We start from the raw sequence: 19,828 nt of genomic DNA on the forward strand, positions 1-19,828 counted from the left end.
CTATTTTTGGGTTTTTCAAAGAAGATTTTTTTAAGTTTTTATACACATATAAGGAAAAATCAATGACCCCCCGGGGCGGGGCCAATATTGACCCAAGGGCTTTTAAATTTGAACAAAACTTGGTAGACACCCATAAGAACATTGTTTCATTGCTAAATTATCTTAGCTCTAGCTTCTTTGGGTTCTTTAAAAGAAGATTTTTTAAGTTTTTACTATATGCATATAGGGAAAATCAATGACCCCCTGGGGCGGGGTCAATATTGACCCAAGGGCTTTTATTTGAACAAACTTGGTAGACACTCATTTGAAGATGTCTCATGCCAAATATCTAAGCTCTAGCTCTTTGGATTTTTTAAAAGAAGATATTTAAAGTTTTTTCTTTCGGTTGCCATGGCAACCAGAGTTCTGCATGGAATTAAATTCTTTGAACAATTTTTAAAGGTGACCACCAAAGGAACATTCCTGTGAAGTTTGGATGAAATTGGCTTAGCGGTTTATGAGGAGATGTCATTTAAAGTAAAAGTTTTAGGACGGACGCCGGCCGGGCGCCGGACTAAAAGCGATCACAAAAGCTCACCCTGTCAGGTGAGCTAAAAATTTGGTTCTAAACTTTGTAAAGACTGATGCTAACCATTTGCTAAAAATGATTTTCAAGTAAATTCAAAGGTCAAAGGAGAGACAATTACAGAGTTACAGGACTTTACATTCTCTCTTGTATGAATTTATCCTGCTTTAATTTTCCAAATATAATGATTTTAACAAAAAATCACACATTTAGCAGGAATCAGTACACAGTACAATGTATTTTAAATTTTAAGTCTGACTGCATTGTTGTGTGTTGTAAGAGGGTTTTAAGAAACAAGTTAATTTAGTAAATTTACTCACAATGTAAATTAATATTTGTACAAATCTATAACTCATTATTGATATTACTAGATAATATATATTACAGAAAATATAAGTAGCTAGTAGTAAGAGCTTGTCTACCTTTGTATCACCTGTATAGTGATCTGACAAGTCAAAATAAATACTAGTTGAGTAGAAATTAAACTACAGCAAACAAATAAACATCACTTCAGACTTATCTTGCCATGTTTATATTTTCCTAACACAGGAAACCATTTCTCTGTTCTATAATTACTGCAGGGTATCTGAGGAAAGTGTATGAGTTTCAGCATTGTTTTTGCCTGAAAGTGATGATAATAAGGTGCCATACCAACTTGAGAGTGTGGAATGGCAGAAGTTTGGCAGCCAGCACCATTCTGTGTCAGCTTCATATATAACACAACTTCACAAATGTTATATAACTTCATTCCAACAAACACAATGTTATATTTATCATAATATGACTACCTAGAAACTTAACAAAACACAAAAAATGCTTGACTGGTAAATTTCAAATTTGTATAAAAGTCAAATCAATCAAAGTCAAATCCAAAGTCAAATCAATTCAAATACTAACTGTGTTAATTAATATTCTGCTACTTTTATGAAGAACAATTTTACAAGCATCTAACATGCTATAAAAACTATTATTTAAATAATTATAAAACTCATATTTGCCCTTTCTTAAAGAAGTGGAAATATTATTTGTTTCTGAGACATAATGTGCCCTCTAAATCAATAACATATACTGGCATGCTAGCTTTCCCTGACAAAAAAATAGTACATGCAGTTACCTAAATCTATTTTTTTAAGATGCTCACTCACATGTTACACAAAAATATTCTGCTCATTACACTAATTATGGGAAATCCCGAATAGAATAATTTTCAGTGACAAGGCTGATAGTTAAGGGTACAGAAATTACCCATTATTTGTATGAAAGCTCCTGTATACATTAAACTATAACCCCATGACAGTTATAACAATGTGATTGTTTGTTTCATCAGTCCTCTTTTTCATTTATAACTATTTATAACTATTGAAGAGACCCTTTTTCCAGAGGTTAATAGATGTCATTCAGGAAATACAGAGTGGGCTAAACGGCAAACCCTTTTACAGGCCCTACATGTCAGTATTTCTGTGCATTAAATGTTAACAAGGTCTCGTTCAACAACACACAAGAAACCTTTTTGTACCTTATGCAAAATTGACACATTTTATCTAGTTATTGAACATGCGTTTTTGATACAAAGTGTTTCAAGAACGCAAGTAAAAAATCAAGTGTTTACTTGAAAAATACGAGAACTGCTTTTGTACAGGAACTACTCACATGTCAGTATTCTAGTCTGTAATGCAACTAAATGCAATAAATAATTTCTCTTGGCTATAATTTAATGTAAGTAATCTGAAGCCATTGATTGTTTTACATGCTTAATTAAATGTTCCATTTGTAAATGGCTTTGGAAATATAATTATGTCCATGTCTAATAAAAAGTACCAGATTCTTTCATAAATATAACATAACTTAAGAATCATTTTATGTTTTTGATGCATGAATCTCACAAAGACTTAGTGTGTAACATAGTTTAACTACCTCCTGATTGAAAGTTTTTGCCAATTTTATATTTCATAAAATATTAAAGGATACTCTTATCAGACAATTACTATAATAACTATGTGACCAGAATCAACACATTTAATTATGACCTGCACTGTTACCTTTTCAATCAGTTCTACAAGTTTAAATTTTTCCTAATGAATGGTTTTGCAAACATTTTGTGAAGAATGGACAAGTCCATTTAAGATACTTACAGTGATAAAGATAATATGATGTAGGTGTTGATAGTGAACATATATATTTGAAATTTGAAGAAAATCCATTAAAAAAATATTTTAGAAACATATAGAATAAATAAGGAAAATTAAAAGTTCAATCAGACTTAATTCTGGAAATGGTCAAGCTTGAGTATTGAATCTTCTCACACATGATTTGAGTGATAATAAGGAACATATCCTTGAAGTTATAAAGAAGTTTAGAGAAAACAAACAACGTTTTTTCATGGAAATTCTAAGTTCAAGGATAATAATTCTGATCATAATATACATGTAGGTGCTAGAATTATGTATCTTGCCACATTATCACATATGATGTGGGTGATGTAAAAAAACATAATAAAGAAGTTAGACAAAAAAAACACATTTTTCAAGAAAAATGTAATTCTGATAATATTGGTGCCCTGTCACATATGATAAGGTTAGTTAATATTATGCCCTGTCACATATGATAAGGTTAGTTAATATTACAGGTCTATTTTGATCTTGGACAATATCATTAAACTACTTTAAACAATGTTACTTCTCACAAGTATTTTTATCACCTCAGCAATACCAATTTACATGTGGCAGATAATAATATAAGGTGACACTTAATAAAATCTACTTAGCTGGTGTTAATTGGGTCTACCATATTCTTTATTGATTTTATACACCTAATATAAACACTGTTGAATGTAATAAAATTATTCATATTTTCTGTAGCCAAAATTAAAAATAATCACCAATTCTATAAAATTCTCGCAAAATAGAAACCATTGCGACAGGCAACACGAGACCTGCAGTTTAACAAGCTAGTAACTGAGCAAAGTGGAGCAATTTCTATATGATTTTTTTTACCATCTACAGACATTTTTTTTTTAATTTATGCAGCATCTTTTTATTTCATCTTTCTGTGGCTGAATGAATACTAGAGAAAAATGTTGATATTATTAATTTTGTTTTATTTTAAGGATTTTGAATGCATTAATTCAATTTTATTTGTACCTTAATTTTCAAAAGGAGCTCCATTAAAGTCCAAAAGCCTAAAATACAATTTTTTAAAAATCTTACACAGATCAATGCTTCAATTAAAGCCATGGATAGCTCAACCTTTTTAAATGAAAATTTATGGAAAGGATAATATGATCAGGTTATCATTATACAATCCTGAATTCTATTGGACAAGTACACAGCTGTTAATCAATATGGCAAGAACAGTTTATTTAACATGTATAACCATTATATCAACTTATTTGACTTCTTATTATTAGTAGTGCTTAATATGAAAATAAAAAGTGGTCTATCAGTCATATAATTTAGCACTGGCCTGGTGGCCCATGGCAAGTGAAAATTAGTTCGGGCCAGTGAAAATTTTAAGAAAATTTAGTAAAATATATAGTAGAATAAATTCAAAACTGGAGTTCAGGCTAGTAATTCAAAATCTTAAATTCATTGACTAGTCTATCTGGAAAACAATTATAATCAAACAAACTACATGTATATCACAGTTATATGACTAGTACACTCACAGACCTGATTTTTTCCCGAACTTACACCAAGTTAAAAAAGTAGGCTTTTTAAAAACATCAACATCAGTGCTTTCTTTTCATGTGTTGCATCAAGTTGGTTGTACTTACTGAATTTGGACATGAGTAGCCCACATATCTTACTTATGTTGCTTTTTTTTTAATTCCTTAGTCTTACAGTTACCATTGCAAAACCCATGTGTACCAATGCCCTTTATTTAAGTTTTGTTGGAGGATTTTTTTAATATACTTTTTTCTACTTTTAACATTTGAAGCCATTTTGATTTTCTTACCAAAAAAAGACAACACTACACAGTGACACTCACTGATTTGATGGCTGAGTTAAATTTACCAATCACATGTAACATAATAAAGTGATAGACTAATCAGAGAGGAGCTAAAACAAACATTTTTTTCTGTGTTTATTTTTATCTATCTATCTCTGGATACTGCCAACCCCTCTTACGAGTGTTAAAGGCAGGAATTTAGTGCACGTCCGATTGTTAGTAAAAGGTGAAAAGAAAAGCTAAAAAAGAAAAGTCCAAACATTGACATGCTTGGAAGGTGAGACTGAAAATGTATTCTAGTCATGGTTAAAATGTTAATAGTGAAACAAGATGATAAGAGATAAAATAGTTTAAAAACACTGGGAGTAAGACTAGTACTGCAAACCCACCACTGCCTGTTTGAACTGACTCAGGCTGGGCAGGGTGGCAATGTTACTAAGAAGTTTATTCCATAGTATAATGCTATGAGGGAAGAAAGAGTACTTATGGTAGTCAGAGGATACCTGTATTTGGCGTAGGGATAAGATGCATATGTCTGGTTAATCTATGTGGGGTTTGAACATAAGTTGGGAGAATAATTGCTACTAGTTATGGTATATCTTATAAAACATTATCAGTCTACAGTCCAATCTGCGATGTTCAAGGGATCGCCAGCCCAGTTCTTCCTGCATGGCTGTGACACTAGAGTGAGGGGAGTAATCCCTTTTAACCCATCTTATTGCGCGTCTCTGGATCATCTCAACTTTGTCAATATTGTTTTAGTGTAAAGGAGACAAATAGTTGAGGCATATTCAACCTGTGGGCGGACCAGGGACTTGTATGCTAGTTCTTTCACTTTCTCATTTTTAGTAATGCCATTTCTTTTAATAAAGCCAAGGATCTGTTGCATTGGAAGTTATTCGAGATATATGTGTATTAAATTTAAGGTCAGCAGATAGATCTAGTCCGAGATATTTAGCATTTGTAACAGACTCTAGGACTTGGCCATGGAGCATATATTGTGTTAATTATGGTTTATTTTTGGTGATATGGATGACTTGGCATTTTGAAGGGTTAAACTCCATGGTCCCACTGCTTCTCCACAGAACCATATTGTCTAGATCATGTTGGAGAGTTGGGGGGTCTGAGGAGGAATTGATGGTTAAGATATACAGCAGTGTCGTCTGCAAATAATCTGACTTGGGATTAAGGACAGAAGCAAAATGTAGCTTGTTGATATATAGAAGGAAACAAAGGGGCCCTAGGACAGAGCCTAGGGGCACTCCAGAGGTAACTGGGACTTCAGATGAGCAGTCCACTATCCACAACTACTGTCTGGCTATGGCCAATAAGGAAGGACTGTATCCAGTTTATAATTTGAGGACAACACAATGTTCTTGAAGGGTATCTAAGAGTTTAAGATGGTTTACTTTTATCGAATGCTTTGGAGAAGTCAAGAAGTATGAGATTTCTGTTTGTTTGCCCATTTGAAAAGGTTGTTCACAAGTAAATCAGTAAGTTCAATGAAGTTGGGGTCTCACATGATCGCTCTTTCTCTGAATCCATGTTGAAGATCAAAGAAGTTATGTTAGTTGGGTGGTAAAGTGAGAAGGATAGTGAAGGGCAACTATGTGTTTCAAGTGTTTTACAGAGATGCATGTAAGGGAAAATTTGGCCCAGATTAGTTTGCTGGATCACTTTATCATCTTTTCTGGTAGACAGGGGCATACGTTTTGCACGGGTCCCAGTCAATTGGAATATTACCGGTGGGTCAGGGATTTTTTGGAAAAGAGAACTCAATTCATGTCAACAATCTCTTCTCTTCAGCTCCTTCAGGACAATGGTCTAATGTGGCAGGCCGGCAGCTTTGTTTGCATTGAGGTTGGCGAGAGCTTTAGTACACCTGCCCCTACTGATGAGATGTCAGTCATTTGTGGGTACTGACAATACTTTCTGGGATCCATTGAGTCTCAGTTTTGTATACATTGATCAGGCTCTCGATTGACACGGGGATTCCGGGTTTTTGACTCGTGAAAATCAGGAAATGCACAAATTTGACACGTGATAAAATCTGCCTCAAGAGTCAATTTGCCATGTGGGATTTTCAGCTATGCAATAATAATTACCTTAAATCCACACCTAATTACCTATCAAATCCTACACATGTTCAAATCACACTAAAAAAATGTCACCGTGTGTAATACACAGCATTGTTTATAGCCCGTGCACTGAAGCGCGACATATAGCTCTACACAACTGATAAGAATTACATACTTGAGGTGTCAATTATTGATTGCTTTTAAAGGTTTATAATACGTCTTTGATTTACTTGGAGTGCCTGTACATTTGTTATTTTCCAGTGCATTTTGGTATTTGGTATTTAAAATTAATATGATATATAGCATACCAGTAAAGATATTTCTTTATATTTTAAACTTTTAATTAGAAAAGCTGCTGCTTAATTTATTCTTTCACAGTAAAGATGCTATTCATTTTTTTTATTTGTTTGTTTTTTGTTGTCTTTTTTTTTCTTCCTTTTTTTTTTTTGGGGGGGGGGGGGGGGGGGGGGGGGGGTATGGTATATTTTATAACAAGGCATTTTTTCCATGTTAAATATTATCAATTTAGACTTGAGAATCTACACAAAATGACCTCCAATACAGTAATTATTGTAACATAAAAATGATTCATGTAGTCAAATGACACTAGAAAAGAATTATTTGACTCATGAAAATTTTGGCCAAATAGTCTTTGACTCGTGAAATTTTGACCCTACTGAGAGCCCTGCATTGATCTTTAAGTGTAAGTGGTATAATTGGTGAGAAAACTGATTGAAATTGTTTGTTAAGAATGTTTGCTTTTTCAGTGTTATTAATTTTGAGAGAACCAGACTTTTGATCTTTTAATGGAGACACACTTTGTGAATCTTGTTTAGAGTTTTTTATAAGTGTGTATAGTTTTTTGGTACAGACTTTACTTTGTGTATTAGTTTCATCATCATCATCTGCAAGGTTCAGGATGTTTTCTAAGTAAGACTCATATGATTGTTTAATTCTAGCTTTTAATTGCGATTTCAAATTTTTAAATTTTAGCCATTGATCATGATCAGATTTATTTTTATTTGTTTTTGGTTTTTTAATATTTTTATAGAGCTGGTCTCTTTTATGAATTAATTTTTTAATGGATTTTGTTATCCAGGGCAAAGATGGTTTAGCTGTAATTCTTTTAGTGGGTATGAATTTTGATATGCCATCCTCAAGTGTGTGTTTGAACTGCGACCAAAGTTCTTCAACAGACAAAGATTCAGCTTTTTCAAGTATTTCAGATGTTGAGATTTTAATGAAAGTTTTCAACTCGGTCCAATTTTGGTTGTGAATCGCAGAGAAATTGTTATACTGTACAGTTATGTAGTTGACAATGGAATCGAATCGGTGCCCACAAAATCAGTTTTCAATGCATCCAAACGAATCATTGCACCTCTAGTATGTTGAGTATAGGTATGATAAAAGGGTTAGGTAATGCACAAAGTCATTTTCAATGTCAATGTTCTTAAACCCATTATGTTTTAGAAATTTAACTTCAATTTAAATACTTAATAATAGAAGAAACATGCATTTCAGTTGATAAAAACAATAAACAAGAAAAACAACTTAAACAAGCATTTTCAATGCCGTCCAGGTTTGATAGTTGTCCGGTTTTGGTGGTCTCCAACCATTTCTAATTATTTGGCAGATACAAAATTATGAAATTTACTTTGATGTTTTTTTCTTTTACAACGAGAATCTGATAAGACTTTGTGACATAAACAGAAATGATGTTGATTCCGTGATGACTCTTAGACAGGGACGATTTATGCCACTGTAAAGTTAAACAGATAAAAAATTATGAAAATTTTTGATTGCCCCACCCACCAGTGAAAATTCTTTAAGAGCAAGCAAGTACCAAAAGCCTTTATAAATGCTAAAGAATGAAGATAAAAATGTATTAAAACAATAATATAAAAAAATCGACTTATACATTCACTCAACTGAATAAGTACCTTTTAAATTTCACTTCTATGAAAGAAATCCAGATTTCCTCTCTTATAATTTGTAAGTAGGTCACCGAATGGTAAACACCAATGCAATCCGTATAATAAATTTTGATGACGTCATTATGTATAGGATATCTAAAAAATGTTCGCCACGTTGTATTGACACTTGTTTTAGTTTTGTTGATATCATCCTCCAGATCGACTTGTTTTCCTGTCTGCAGAATATCCTGTCTGGATCATAAACTTAAAAAGATATCACACCCTTGTCAAGGTCTTTCAAATACCTCTAAAAATTAAATTACATTGTATATTTACCTTACTGAGTATAACTACAAACAAAACATAAATGTTATCTTAACAGTAACATTCGATAAACGATAACCGAGACATAACATGAATATTCGATAACCGAGATACATCATGAAATCTTAAAATATTCAATTGTCATGAATTGTTATAACTATCACTCTCCCTTTTTTAACAAATCTAATATGGAAAAAAAAACATTGCCGCTTTTCATGGAATGACACTAACGTGTCACATTGAAGGTTCCATGATAACCGCCATATGAACACATCTGCGGATGTTTCAAAATTCTATCTTTTACCAGTTCATATTACATGTTGAATTCTGCTTAAGCAGAGGGGGCGTGGACGGTAGTTTGCACTTGACAGTACCGTCCATGAACAGACTCAATCAAAGCGAGCCTGCAACATTTTCAATTTTGCCGCGTTGGGCTTTCTTTAGGGATTCTTATTTCACTCTATTGTTAACAAATCTAAAAGCTTTTCCTGCATTTTTCCTATCTTTTTTTTTTTTTTTTTTTTTTGAACCACGTTTAAGGCCCGTTTATTTAAGAAAAAATAATACAATACAAGATAAAACCATGATAATTAACTTTAGCATTTTCATTGATATGTAGATAATTAAAAATAAATTTATTTTGTTATGTTTTTAGTTAGAATATATAAGACATTTTAAAAAGTTGAGAGGTTCATTTTTCCTATCTTAATTATACTGTTTTCTGGGCAAAATGTCATGTCATTGGACAAAAACTAAAGTTTGATAACATAAAAGTGTGGCAGGCTTGTTAACCTAGTTGTTTGATTTAAGTTGTGATCTACTTTGAGTATATTCAACTGATAAGCTGCCTTTTTACTATCACTCAATTTCAAGAGGTTTGAAAGTTTCATCACGTATATAATGTCGCTAGTATTCTCTTTTGAGACTTTTAAAATGTTTCCTTAACCGACTCAGTGTGGGTAATCGCGTTTAAGGTAACGTAATAGTACGAGGATGACAATATGAAGTGAATTTTCTAATTGAGCTCGTGATTTTTGTGTTTGTGTAAGCTATGCTATGATTTAACCTTTCACCCTTATGTCCACTTCATGTTTTTGTTTGGTGCCTTTTGGGTGCTCTACTTGAGTGTGTCGGGGGGCCGCGTCATGTGAACGTTGCCTTTGCTTTGTTGATCTTTATTCTTGTTTTTTAATTACAGCATCTGCTTTTAAATGCCCTTGGTACCGGCTTGAGCGGTACTCAATTTTGAATTTTCAACACTTAAAAGTGCTTGAATCAATGAACCCAAAGGACCAGGAAAATATAACAACACTGCAGATTATTAATATATTTGTATATGTATGTTCAGCTCTTCATGTACATTGAAGGAAAATAAATTAAAGTATTCTTATTTAAGAATTCCCGTTATGCCTGCAACAATTTTTCTATTCCGCAATATTTTGATTCAAATGTGTGTCGCAATTTCTGCAAGTATATCGGAGAAAAGTACGAGAGCTACAGTGAAAAAAATATGCACCACTGGAATCGGAAAATATTTGCCTGGAAATGGTATGTAAATTATTCAAATATTGAAAAATAAAACGATACATAAGCGAGGGTGGGTCATTATGTAATGCAATATGCTTGGTCAATAAATTTAATAAAAGAGCAGATATTTTATAATTTTCTACTTCAACCCTTCTTTAAAAATTTCATACTTCATTGTCGCACGGACTTTGATATACTGTAATATAAATCGCTGATTGTCGTCATAAATATTACAAATATCATTATTAATATTGAAAGCAGATTTTTCATGTTTTGATCGAGTTTTTATGGCAAATATGATAAACAAGATCAACAAGGAAAGGCGGCAACTCACACACGACCCAGGTAAACCAGTATTCCGGAACTTTTAACCGCCCGTTCACCATGAAGTTACTGTGTAAGGTATTTTTAAATGTTAATAAAATTCATTGACTGCACTTTTGATTTTTATATCATTTAAAAGCAGATGCTGTAATTAAAAAACAAGAATAAAGATCAACAAGGCAAAGGCAACGTTCACATGACGCAGCCCCCGACACACCAAAGAAGGGCACCCAGAAGGCACCAAACCAAAACCTGGAGTCTAGCACACAAAAATCACGAGCTCAATTAGAAAATTCACTTCATATTGTCATCTTCGTACTATTACGTTACCTTAAACGCGATTACCCACACTGAGTCGGTTAAAGAAGCATTTCAAAAGTCTCAAAAGAATCAACTACCCTGATATCAATATTTTCGATAATAAAGAATAATGGTATAAATTACCACAAATACATTTATAATATAATTGAATAAAATAGAAATACATATACAATGCATATCAAATATCAGCTGTATATTCCAGCTTTAAAGAATTTTGATGGGTACAAATAACAATTATATTTCTTGTTCTTGATATTATTGCTAAATATTCATCAAAACGTGTATGGTCGATATATCATGTTAATATAATAAGAAAGCATATAATGTTCCTTCTCCTAGTTGAAAACGAAGGTAAACAATAGACACCACTCGGAATTTATTTTAAGCAAAATATTAATTCTGTGTAAATTGATTATTTATCCTAATTTGGTACATTATCATTCCTACAATGAAAAGTACATCACAGTTATACATACACATGTATATATTAGCTCCATGGTTACATGTTCCATTGGAAGCGACAAATACAATTAGCAGTGACCCAACTAAAATCGTAAACAGATGTCACGTGATCACCCACCGTTCAATTGCTTGTTCTTCTTAATAGTGAGGAATATAGCAGGTTAAAAACAAAAAGATGCGGGTGTTTAGAAAAACAGTTGGAAAGATGGTAGGGGAATGACTCAACTGTACGGCTGACAAAAACTTTCCGGGGGGAGGTTAATTTCTTTTGATGGTGGGGGAAAGAAAGGTTTGTGAGATTTTGGGTGCAGCAGTAGGGATTGTAGGATAGGTTATGTTATTTCTTGTAGATGGGGGGGTTTGGAAAATAGTTGGAGTTGTCTGACGACCTTGTTTTTTAGCTTTTTTGCTCTATTTAAGGGTTTTTTTTTTTTTTTTGTTGATTATTCCAAGTCTGGATGTTGTGGACGTTGACCATTTTTGATACTTGTTCTTAACATACCGTGCAGCTCGTCGTTGGACCATGTTTAGATAGTGTATGTCTCCCTTCTCGTGGGGGTCCCTGACATTGCTTGCATACTCAACTGTGGGACGGACTAGAGATATGTAAGCCGTTTCTTTGGTGGAAGTAGAGGCGATGTTGATTAAGGTCTCTTCGCAGGAAGCTGATGATACGGTTGGCTTTGTTTCAGATGTTATGTATATGTTGGCCCCAGTCTAGGCTGTTATTCAGAGTGCATCCGAGGTTCTTAGCTGATGTGACGTGCTCTAGAGTATGGCCATGAAGGGTGTAGTTGAGGCAGATGTGGCTTCTTTTCTTGGAGATGGTGAGGACTTGGCATTTGTCTGGGAGGAATGACATTTTCCATTTCATTTCCCAGACAGCTAGTTTGTCGCGGTCAGCTTGTAGGGTGGAACAGTCGGACTTGTTGGTGATGGCAAGGTAGGTCAGCGTATCATCTGCAAATAGTTGGACGACTGCATAAAGATCCTCCGGGATGTCATTGATGTAGAAAAGGAACTTATCTAAGTTAGCTTGCATTGTACATGTATTACTACAATTAAACCAGTTTCCTGTTCTAGAGTACAAGTCAGTTCTTCAAAAATTTAGAATGAAAAGATAAACTGTTGTCATCTGCAATTACCACGTTACACATGTACAGTATATATGTGCATTGATAATTTACAAAAAAAGGATATTATTTATTACTATTTATGAAAATATAAAAAAAGACCTAGGATGGATCCTTGGGGGACTGTTAAAGATATGCTAGCCTATGATTTTACAATTTTTTTCTACTTTTAATTTTAAGTGTACGTCATTAATAAAAAAGGTAATTACTTTTGTTGCAGTCGGTAGATCTCAAGCGATTCTCACAGCAGCGTAATTTTCACGCTACGTGTCCCTGCATCCGCATCCGAAACGAAACTTGATCAAGAACCTGCAGAGTTGTTTTAATTGCAGCCATTCTAAAGGGTACTTTCATAAATATGAACAAATTTATTTGTAGATTATTAATCAACTTCATTTTAAGCATATATATGTTTAAAAGGAATTTCCCATTAAAAATAATCGTAATGTTAAATAATATCCGGATAGCCATTATTCGGTTAGATTATATGCGTGGCAACAACATTTTTATAATATTGATGATACAGTATGAATATCTGTGCAATCTATTGAATCTCTGTTGAGTTTGTTAAAGAGAGCAAGATGAAGCATTTGAAGTGAAGAAAGCGTTAGATAAAGTAAACTAATTTTCTTGAGACATGCTGGATTGATTGAACTGCATTATCATTTTTTTCTGAAGATCTTCAAGATGATGCTTTAAGACAATTCTATAATTCAATAGTTCAATGTAAAAATATCTGGAAAAAGTGATCCCTTGGAAGTATTAAAAACATCAAAATTTCATGAAAATTGCTGACTCGGTTTAATTAGGTCTGTACATGAGGGATAAAGAAAAAGTACCACATCCAAAGTTAACATGCAATGTTGATACTTAGACAGTTTTTCTATTGTAGATAGGTATAGGTTCAAATATATGAGTTTATTTTATTCCATACTTAAGTTTTCCCATTTAGATAATATGATTGAATATCCAACAGCACAACCATTTGACTAAAATTTTTTTTATTCAAAAAGATGCTAAATTAAGTCATTAGATTATCAGATATGGTCAATTTTGTACACACAAAAAATCCCTATAGAGAGATATCTTCTTGTAAATAAAAGAAAAGCATACTGAATATTACTATTCCTAGTCATATTTAGCAATGAAGTTAATTTAAGATAGTTGAATATAATTATTGATGATTTTGAAAAAAATTATACACTTTTTTTTCTCATTTGAAGATAAATGCTATTGTATTTGTTTATCTGTTTTTAGGTAAAAAATGAAGTATACCATGATTTGCATTAGTTTGGTGTTGGCAGCTGTGATTTGGACCTCACATTGTGATGATGATGATGACAAGAAACCAAAGAAACTACAGATAGGGATCCAAAAACGAGCAGAAAGCTGTCCTATGAAATCCCGTAAGGGAGATACACTTCATATGCAATATAAAGTAAGAACATGTTTAATTTAAATTTTATGTTAGAATTTGAAAATTTATTTGAAAATATAAATAGAAAAATTTTCAGTTCTGAAAACATAAATGTTTTAAGTCAAAGTGCCCATTTATTCTATTGGTAAAAGTTTGAAATATTACAGAAATATTAAGTGTTTAAATTTTTCTCATAAGGGTACCTTGCACGAGACTGGAGAGGAATTTGACAGCAGTTATAGCAGGAACCAACCTTTTATATTCACCCTTGGAACTGGTCAGGTTATCAAGGGTTGGGATCAAGGACTTTTAGGGTAAACTCTTAACACTATATTTGTTACAATTTAAGAAATACTAATTAAAAGAGAAATATTTTATTCTAGTTTTATTCAGTTGATTATATTTCTGCGATTTATGTATTATAAACTGTTACAGAAGTGTATTATAAATCTTTACAATGTTATAATGGTTGAGTAAACAACTGGGTGAGTTTTGTTGATCATTGCAATGTTATAATGAAATTAAGAAAGTTATTAAAATCTAAAAAAAAATCATGAAAAACTTCTATACACTAGAGAAATTCAGGTTTGATGTGTTTTTTGGGAACCTGGATTGTTGTTCTTGAATGAGGTATAATATGCCCATGTTTTTTAATAGAACTGCACATAGTTTATACTTGCATAGTCCTTGTTAAGGATGAATTACCCCCAAATGGCTTATAATGCAGGCAATGGTGTTGTTTGAAATTTTAAAAATATTCTTATGATACTCCCACATACCACCAACAATGCCTGCCACATTTCTGTGTGGGCATTTGCAACAAATATACATTGTATTATGTATACATGTATAGTGAATACATGAGGTTGCTGGATTACTTCCAAAATCCTTGTTTGTTGTACTAAGTCAGATATATGAATAACTATTTTCTTGGACTTATTTGGACAATTCAAGTCTTCAGTTTGGCCAAATCAAAAGTAATTTTTAATATCATGCATGTTTTAATCTTTAAATCCTAATTTAGTTACATGTTCCTGTATAGATTAAGTGGATAAATCAAGCATGATTATACCAAACCTAAGCTTATAATGGTATTTGTTGTATAGAATGTGTGAAGGTGAGAAAAGAAAGCTTGTTGTACCAGCAGATATGGGCTATGGTGCTAGAGGTGCTCTACCAAAGATCCCAGGTAAAACCATTACAATAATATATTTCTTTCCTTTATATATATGGCTTTTCTCTGAAATGTGTTTTGATATAGGTTTATTGTTTCAAACTAGATATTGACTGTTCTCTGTTTTAAAAACCATGTGATGTATGCTATATAATAGTACTATATAATATTTTTAAGTTTTCATAATTATTATCAATGGCAACTTAATTTTGTCTATTTACAGCCAATGCAGCACTTGTGTTCGAAGTGGTTTTGGATAAGATTGTGAGACATGGAGATTTGTAACATCTAGTTATTATTAGGCCTAGTTTTGTAACTCTTTAACTATCACAGTGCATTGTCTTATTTTGTCTTTTCACATTTTTTGTCATATATTTTGTCATGTCTTTTTTCTAGATGCATAAATATGTCCTTCAGATTTTTTTTATCTGGCACAAATTAAACTTCAGACACCATCCATTCAGTTCATTAAAACATTTTTTTCTATACCATTATATACCTTAATTTCTAATTTGTCATGTTATTACGTAAAAGTTTTTCTTTTATTATGAAAATAATTTGCAATATATTATATTTTCATGCTCATTATCAAACTAAGTATTGTTTTGTGAACAAATATGTGCTTAACACTTTACATAATTATGTTAAGCATTACTTTATATATGTTATGATAAACTTACATTGTATCATGTTTTTCAATTTGTATATAACTCTCAGATTTGTTTACATAGGGATGTAATTTACTGTTAGGTATTATAGAATAAATGTATGCTAGTCAGTGGGATTGTGAAATCCATAACATTGAACTTCATTACCATTTGAAATTATCAACAAAGTTTTCATTTTTTATTCAGAAATTCATTTATTTCACTGAATGTTTTGCTGTACTAGATTGTATGTGTCTTGGTTAAAATATGGGATGTGAAATTGTAGTCTAACAGGAGATATCATTCTTTATACAACACCATCTATATAAATTATAATGCTAAAATCTTCTTGCCAATAAATAACAAATTTCGATATTTCAAAAAAAGACAATTAACCTGTAGGAATGTCAGTTAAACATGGAATAAAATGAAGATATCTTTATGTAAATAATTTTATCTCAGTCATTCTTTTAAAACATGAAAATGAAATGAAAGTTTAGTTATGAAGACAATTGGTCAAAAAATCAGTATTAATGTCTGAAGTAGGGATGTCTTGTAAGAACAAAGAAATCAAAGGATTGAGCCCTGAAAATGCTATGTCAAATTCAGTTTGTTCAAGTTTTACAACAAATGACACACAGCGCACATCATGTAGCAAATAATGGCCCTTTAGCCCTTATAGCAAGGCTATTTAGTTTCCTAAGTTTTTGTTTTAGTATGTAACATGTGACATAGAATTATATTTTTAGATCATTCACATCTCTAACATGAAACACCAGCTCACGCTTTTTCTGTATTCAGAGTAAAATATACTATACTTCAATTCTTGGTATTCTTACATATTTGATAGGAATTTAATTAACAATTTTGTTCTTTAAAAGATATGATTTCAAGTCATTTGGTGTTTTAATGCAGTGTTGAAATGAATGGTAACTTGCTTATTTTGTTTCATCGATTCATTTTTTATGCAAATCTGATGATGAATATTACTTCATGTATATTGTTTTCTCTTTTTACTATTTCAAAATGCACCTTGGGGTGGGCTTTCTTTCTCAATGATTTTTTAAAACATTTTTTACTGAGTGATTGGTAATTAAAGAATGTAAGTTTGTAAAATATGTTTGCTGTTTACATGTAGATTAGAGTGTACTTGGTATGGAAATTTCTATTTTTGTTACCAAATACCTCCTCAAACATGATGTTTATGTTGTAATATTGTTGGTCCATGCTCTTGACACAATGGTTGTTTTTATACATTGAATATTATATGGAATATGAAATTTACATGAATTTATAATAAAGCTACCTTGTAAAAGTGTACAACAGAATATAAAACTTTTATACTGTTTATGGTAGTCAGTTAATTTACAGAAATACTAATTTTCTTTGTCTTGGTAGAAGTATGTTTTCAGTTTTTGGAATATTTTGTAAAAAATTTACACAGAGGATATACAGTACATGTACAGCGATAATTATGAAAAGATTATAAACTATAACAACTTTGTGAATAAATGTTCAAGTAAAAATTAGTTTAGTTCTTTTTCCCAAAAAAGCAGACTTAAAAAATGCATGTTAATATTATCCTCAATTTAAAATTCATTATTTTCTTTTTGTATAGAAATTTAGACATATATATATCAAACAAATGTTATAGTGTACTTATAGAAAAAGAATCTGTTTGTCAAAATTCTTATTCAAGTGCAACATTATTATATATCTTTGGTTGAAACCAACAATGTTCTGATCATCTGGCAACTTAGCCTGTCTGATGGATGTAAAACTTAGTAGGTCTCCACTCCATTATTTCACTGATGAGCAGGCATCCTGTGTGATTCATGATCATTTCACCAGCTAGCTGGGCAGTTTAAAAACATAAAATATGTATGAACATGTACAAATGGATTCAAACCTGAAGCAATGAAATACAAATAACTTAAAAAATGTTGACAACTTGACCACAGAGTTAATGCAAGGAAACATAATTCATCATGCAGGCTGAATGTGCATTGTATAATGATTTTTGTTGTTTACTGATATAGTATTTAATTTATTGATAATCCAGTAGATGCAATTTATACTCCAGCAACAGTTGCATATTAACCCTTTACCTCATATAGACCTGTTTTGACGGATTTTCACCCCCCCCCCCCCCCATTTTTGAGGTCTCAAACAGTGAAAAAATGTCGTATTTAGGCCCTAAACACTGTTTTTCGTTTGAGAAATGTTGATAAAAAAGTGATAACTTTTTTGGCAACGCCCCCTATCAAAAAGGTACATCATGGGGTTGCCAGGAAGGGGGATGTGCCCTCTTCTGTTTTGGGGGTTTGAAGTGGGGCAGCAGCCCCCCTCATCGCCAAGAAAATTTTGGACATGTGACAGGCTAAAAATGGTCTCTGGTTGACTGTGAGGTAACATGTAACCAACACTAAAAAGCCTTTTACTCTATCCCAATCCATTGAGAAGTTAACTTGCAGCAGTTTGTAATCAGTTTTGATGGGGAAAAAAAATGCAAAATAGTGATTATTGGCAATTTTGAGACATCACCCCATTGCCATAGCAACAGAAAATTTAAGATTGAGCATGCTGTTACAGAGGCTATGGTCGAGTCAACATTTGTGCCAAGTTTCATCAGTATTTAAGCATTTTTCATAGTTTCATAGCAGTTTGAACTTGTAACAGGAGGCTTTTCAATGAAAACGGCCATTTTTCACAATATGCTCATGCAGTAAAGGGTTAACTGTAGCCCAATTAAGAATTACCAACATCCCCAGTCTAAGGGAAGTTTTACATGAAGCTCAAAATAGTGCTATTTCAAAAGATTGAGGTATTGATCCTGACTTCTAGTGCAAAATCTTGATCAATGCTAGATCAGCACATTCAACAATAAATTCATTACAGTAATAGAATGAAATAACTCATGTGTATGGGTCAACAGAAATACATTTGCATTGTAACATGTATCACCATTTGAAAACTACAAAATGTGACAAAATACAAAATCAAGGTAAGGTCTGTTACATGGTATATCTTGTGTCTGTTTCATAACTTTCATCAACCGATGTATGCGGGTGATTCTCCAATGACATTTTCTTTGCTTGGGCCTGACTGCATCATACCCTGTAACAGACAATGTTAGGCTTTGACTACAAAATGTGATCTTGACCTTTGAGATAGGAGTCCCATTTTTAGGTGGTGTGACCTAGTTTTTGACCCAATGTGTCCCACATTCAAACTTTACCTAGAAATCATCAAAACAAACTTTCAGACCAATATCCAGGATATTTGGATCAAAACAGTAGTCACTAGAGCATTAACAAGATTTTTCTATTTTTAGCTCCCGTGGCCTAATTTTTCAGCACAGATGACCCATGTTCAGAACTTATTTAAGCAATTACCTAGACAAGCATCCTGACAAAGTTTGATGAAGATTGAGGCAAAATTATGACCACTAGTGTTTAGGAACAATTGCGGACGGACAACGGACATTCAAATATCTAAAAGCTCACCCTGAGCTAGCTCAAGTGAGCTAAAAAGTTACAGACTGGACACAAAATATACCCTATAACAGATCATGTTCAGCTTTGACCTCCAAGTGTGACCTTGACCTTGGAGGTAGGTGTCTGGGTGTTGCCCATGACACATTGTCTTATTTAAACAAACATTAAATTTTGTGCCTAGTTATTTTCAAATTCCTTTGATGAATGGCTTAGTAATGGACCAGACACAAAAGTGTGACGGACAGAGCCCGTTTCTATATCCCCCATTTTTCTTCGTAAAGGTAGGGGACAATAACCTCAATAGTATTTTCCAGATATTAAATTTAATTGCAAAAATTTCATAAATCAGAGGACAGCAGTGTCTCTCCTATAGATGTTTGTTAAACTCATAGAATGACATGAGCCATTTTCATACTTTAACAACTAGGCATGTAAACTTAACAAAATTAGTTGTGCTTAAGGTCAAAATAAGTAATTAAATATAGAACTGTAACAGGT

At 32.5% G+C, this 19,828-nt stretch overlaps 1 protein-coding gene across 1 annotated transcript; it reads left to right on the forward strand.

The window, feature by feature from the left end:
- The first annotated feature begins 12,814 nt into the window (after positions 1-12,814).
- On the forward strand, positions 12,815-17,363 carry LOC132714306 (peptidyl-prolyl cis-trans isomerase FKBP2-like). The gene is made up of 5 exons (XM_060697147.1): positions 12,815-12,939; positions 13,853-14,033; positions 14,211-14,326; positions 15,119-15,201; positions 15,410-17,363. Exons 2-5 carry the CDS (start codon positions 13,860-13,862, stop codon positions 15,469-15,471), a joined length of 435 nt encoding a protein of 144 aa, XP_060553130.1. The 5' UTR covers positions 12,815-12,939; positions 13,853-13,859; the 3' UTR covers positions 15,472-17,363.
- The last annotated feature ends 2,465 nt before the right edge of the window (positions 17,364-19,828 follow it).

This window comes from Ruditapes philippinarum, unplaced genomic scaffold (genome assembly GCF_026571515.1).
Source record: "Ruditapes philippinarum isolate M1 unplaced genomic scaffold, ASM2657151v2 ctg525_1_1_1_1, whole genome shotgun sequence".
Taxonomy (NCBI): Eukaryota; Metazoa; Mollusca; class Bivalvia; order Venerida; family Veneridae; genus Ruditapes; species Ruditapes philippinarum.

What these genes read in the sequence shown, in the direction of transcription:
- LOC132714306 (XM_060697147.1), top strand. Translation starts at nt 13,860, where the DNA reads ATGAAGTATACCATGATTTGCATTAGTTTGGTGTTGGCAGCTGTGATT. An exon ending in TGGGATCAAGGACTTTTAGG is followed by an intron (nt 14,327 to 15,118) that starts GTAAACTCTTAA and finishes TTTGTTGTATAG; the next exon opens with AATGTGTGAAGGTGAGAAAA. An exon ending in TGCTCTACCAAAGATCCCAG is followed by an intron (nt 15,202 to 15,409) that starts GTAAAACCATTA and finishes GTCTATTTACAG; the next exon opens with CCAATGCAGCACTTGTGTTC.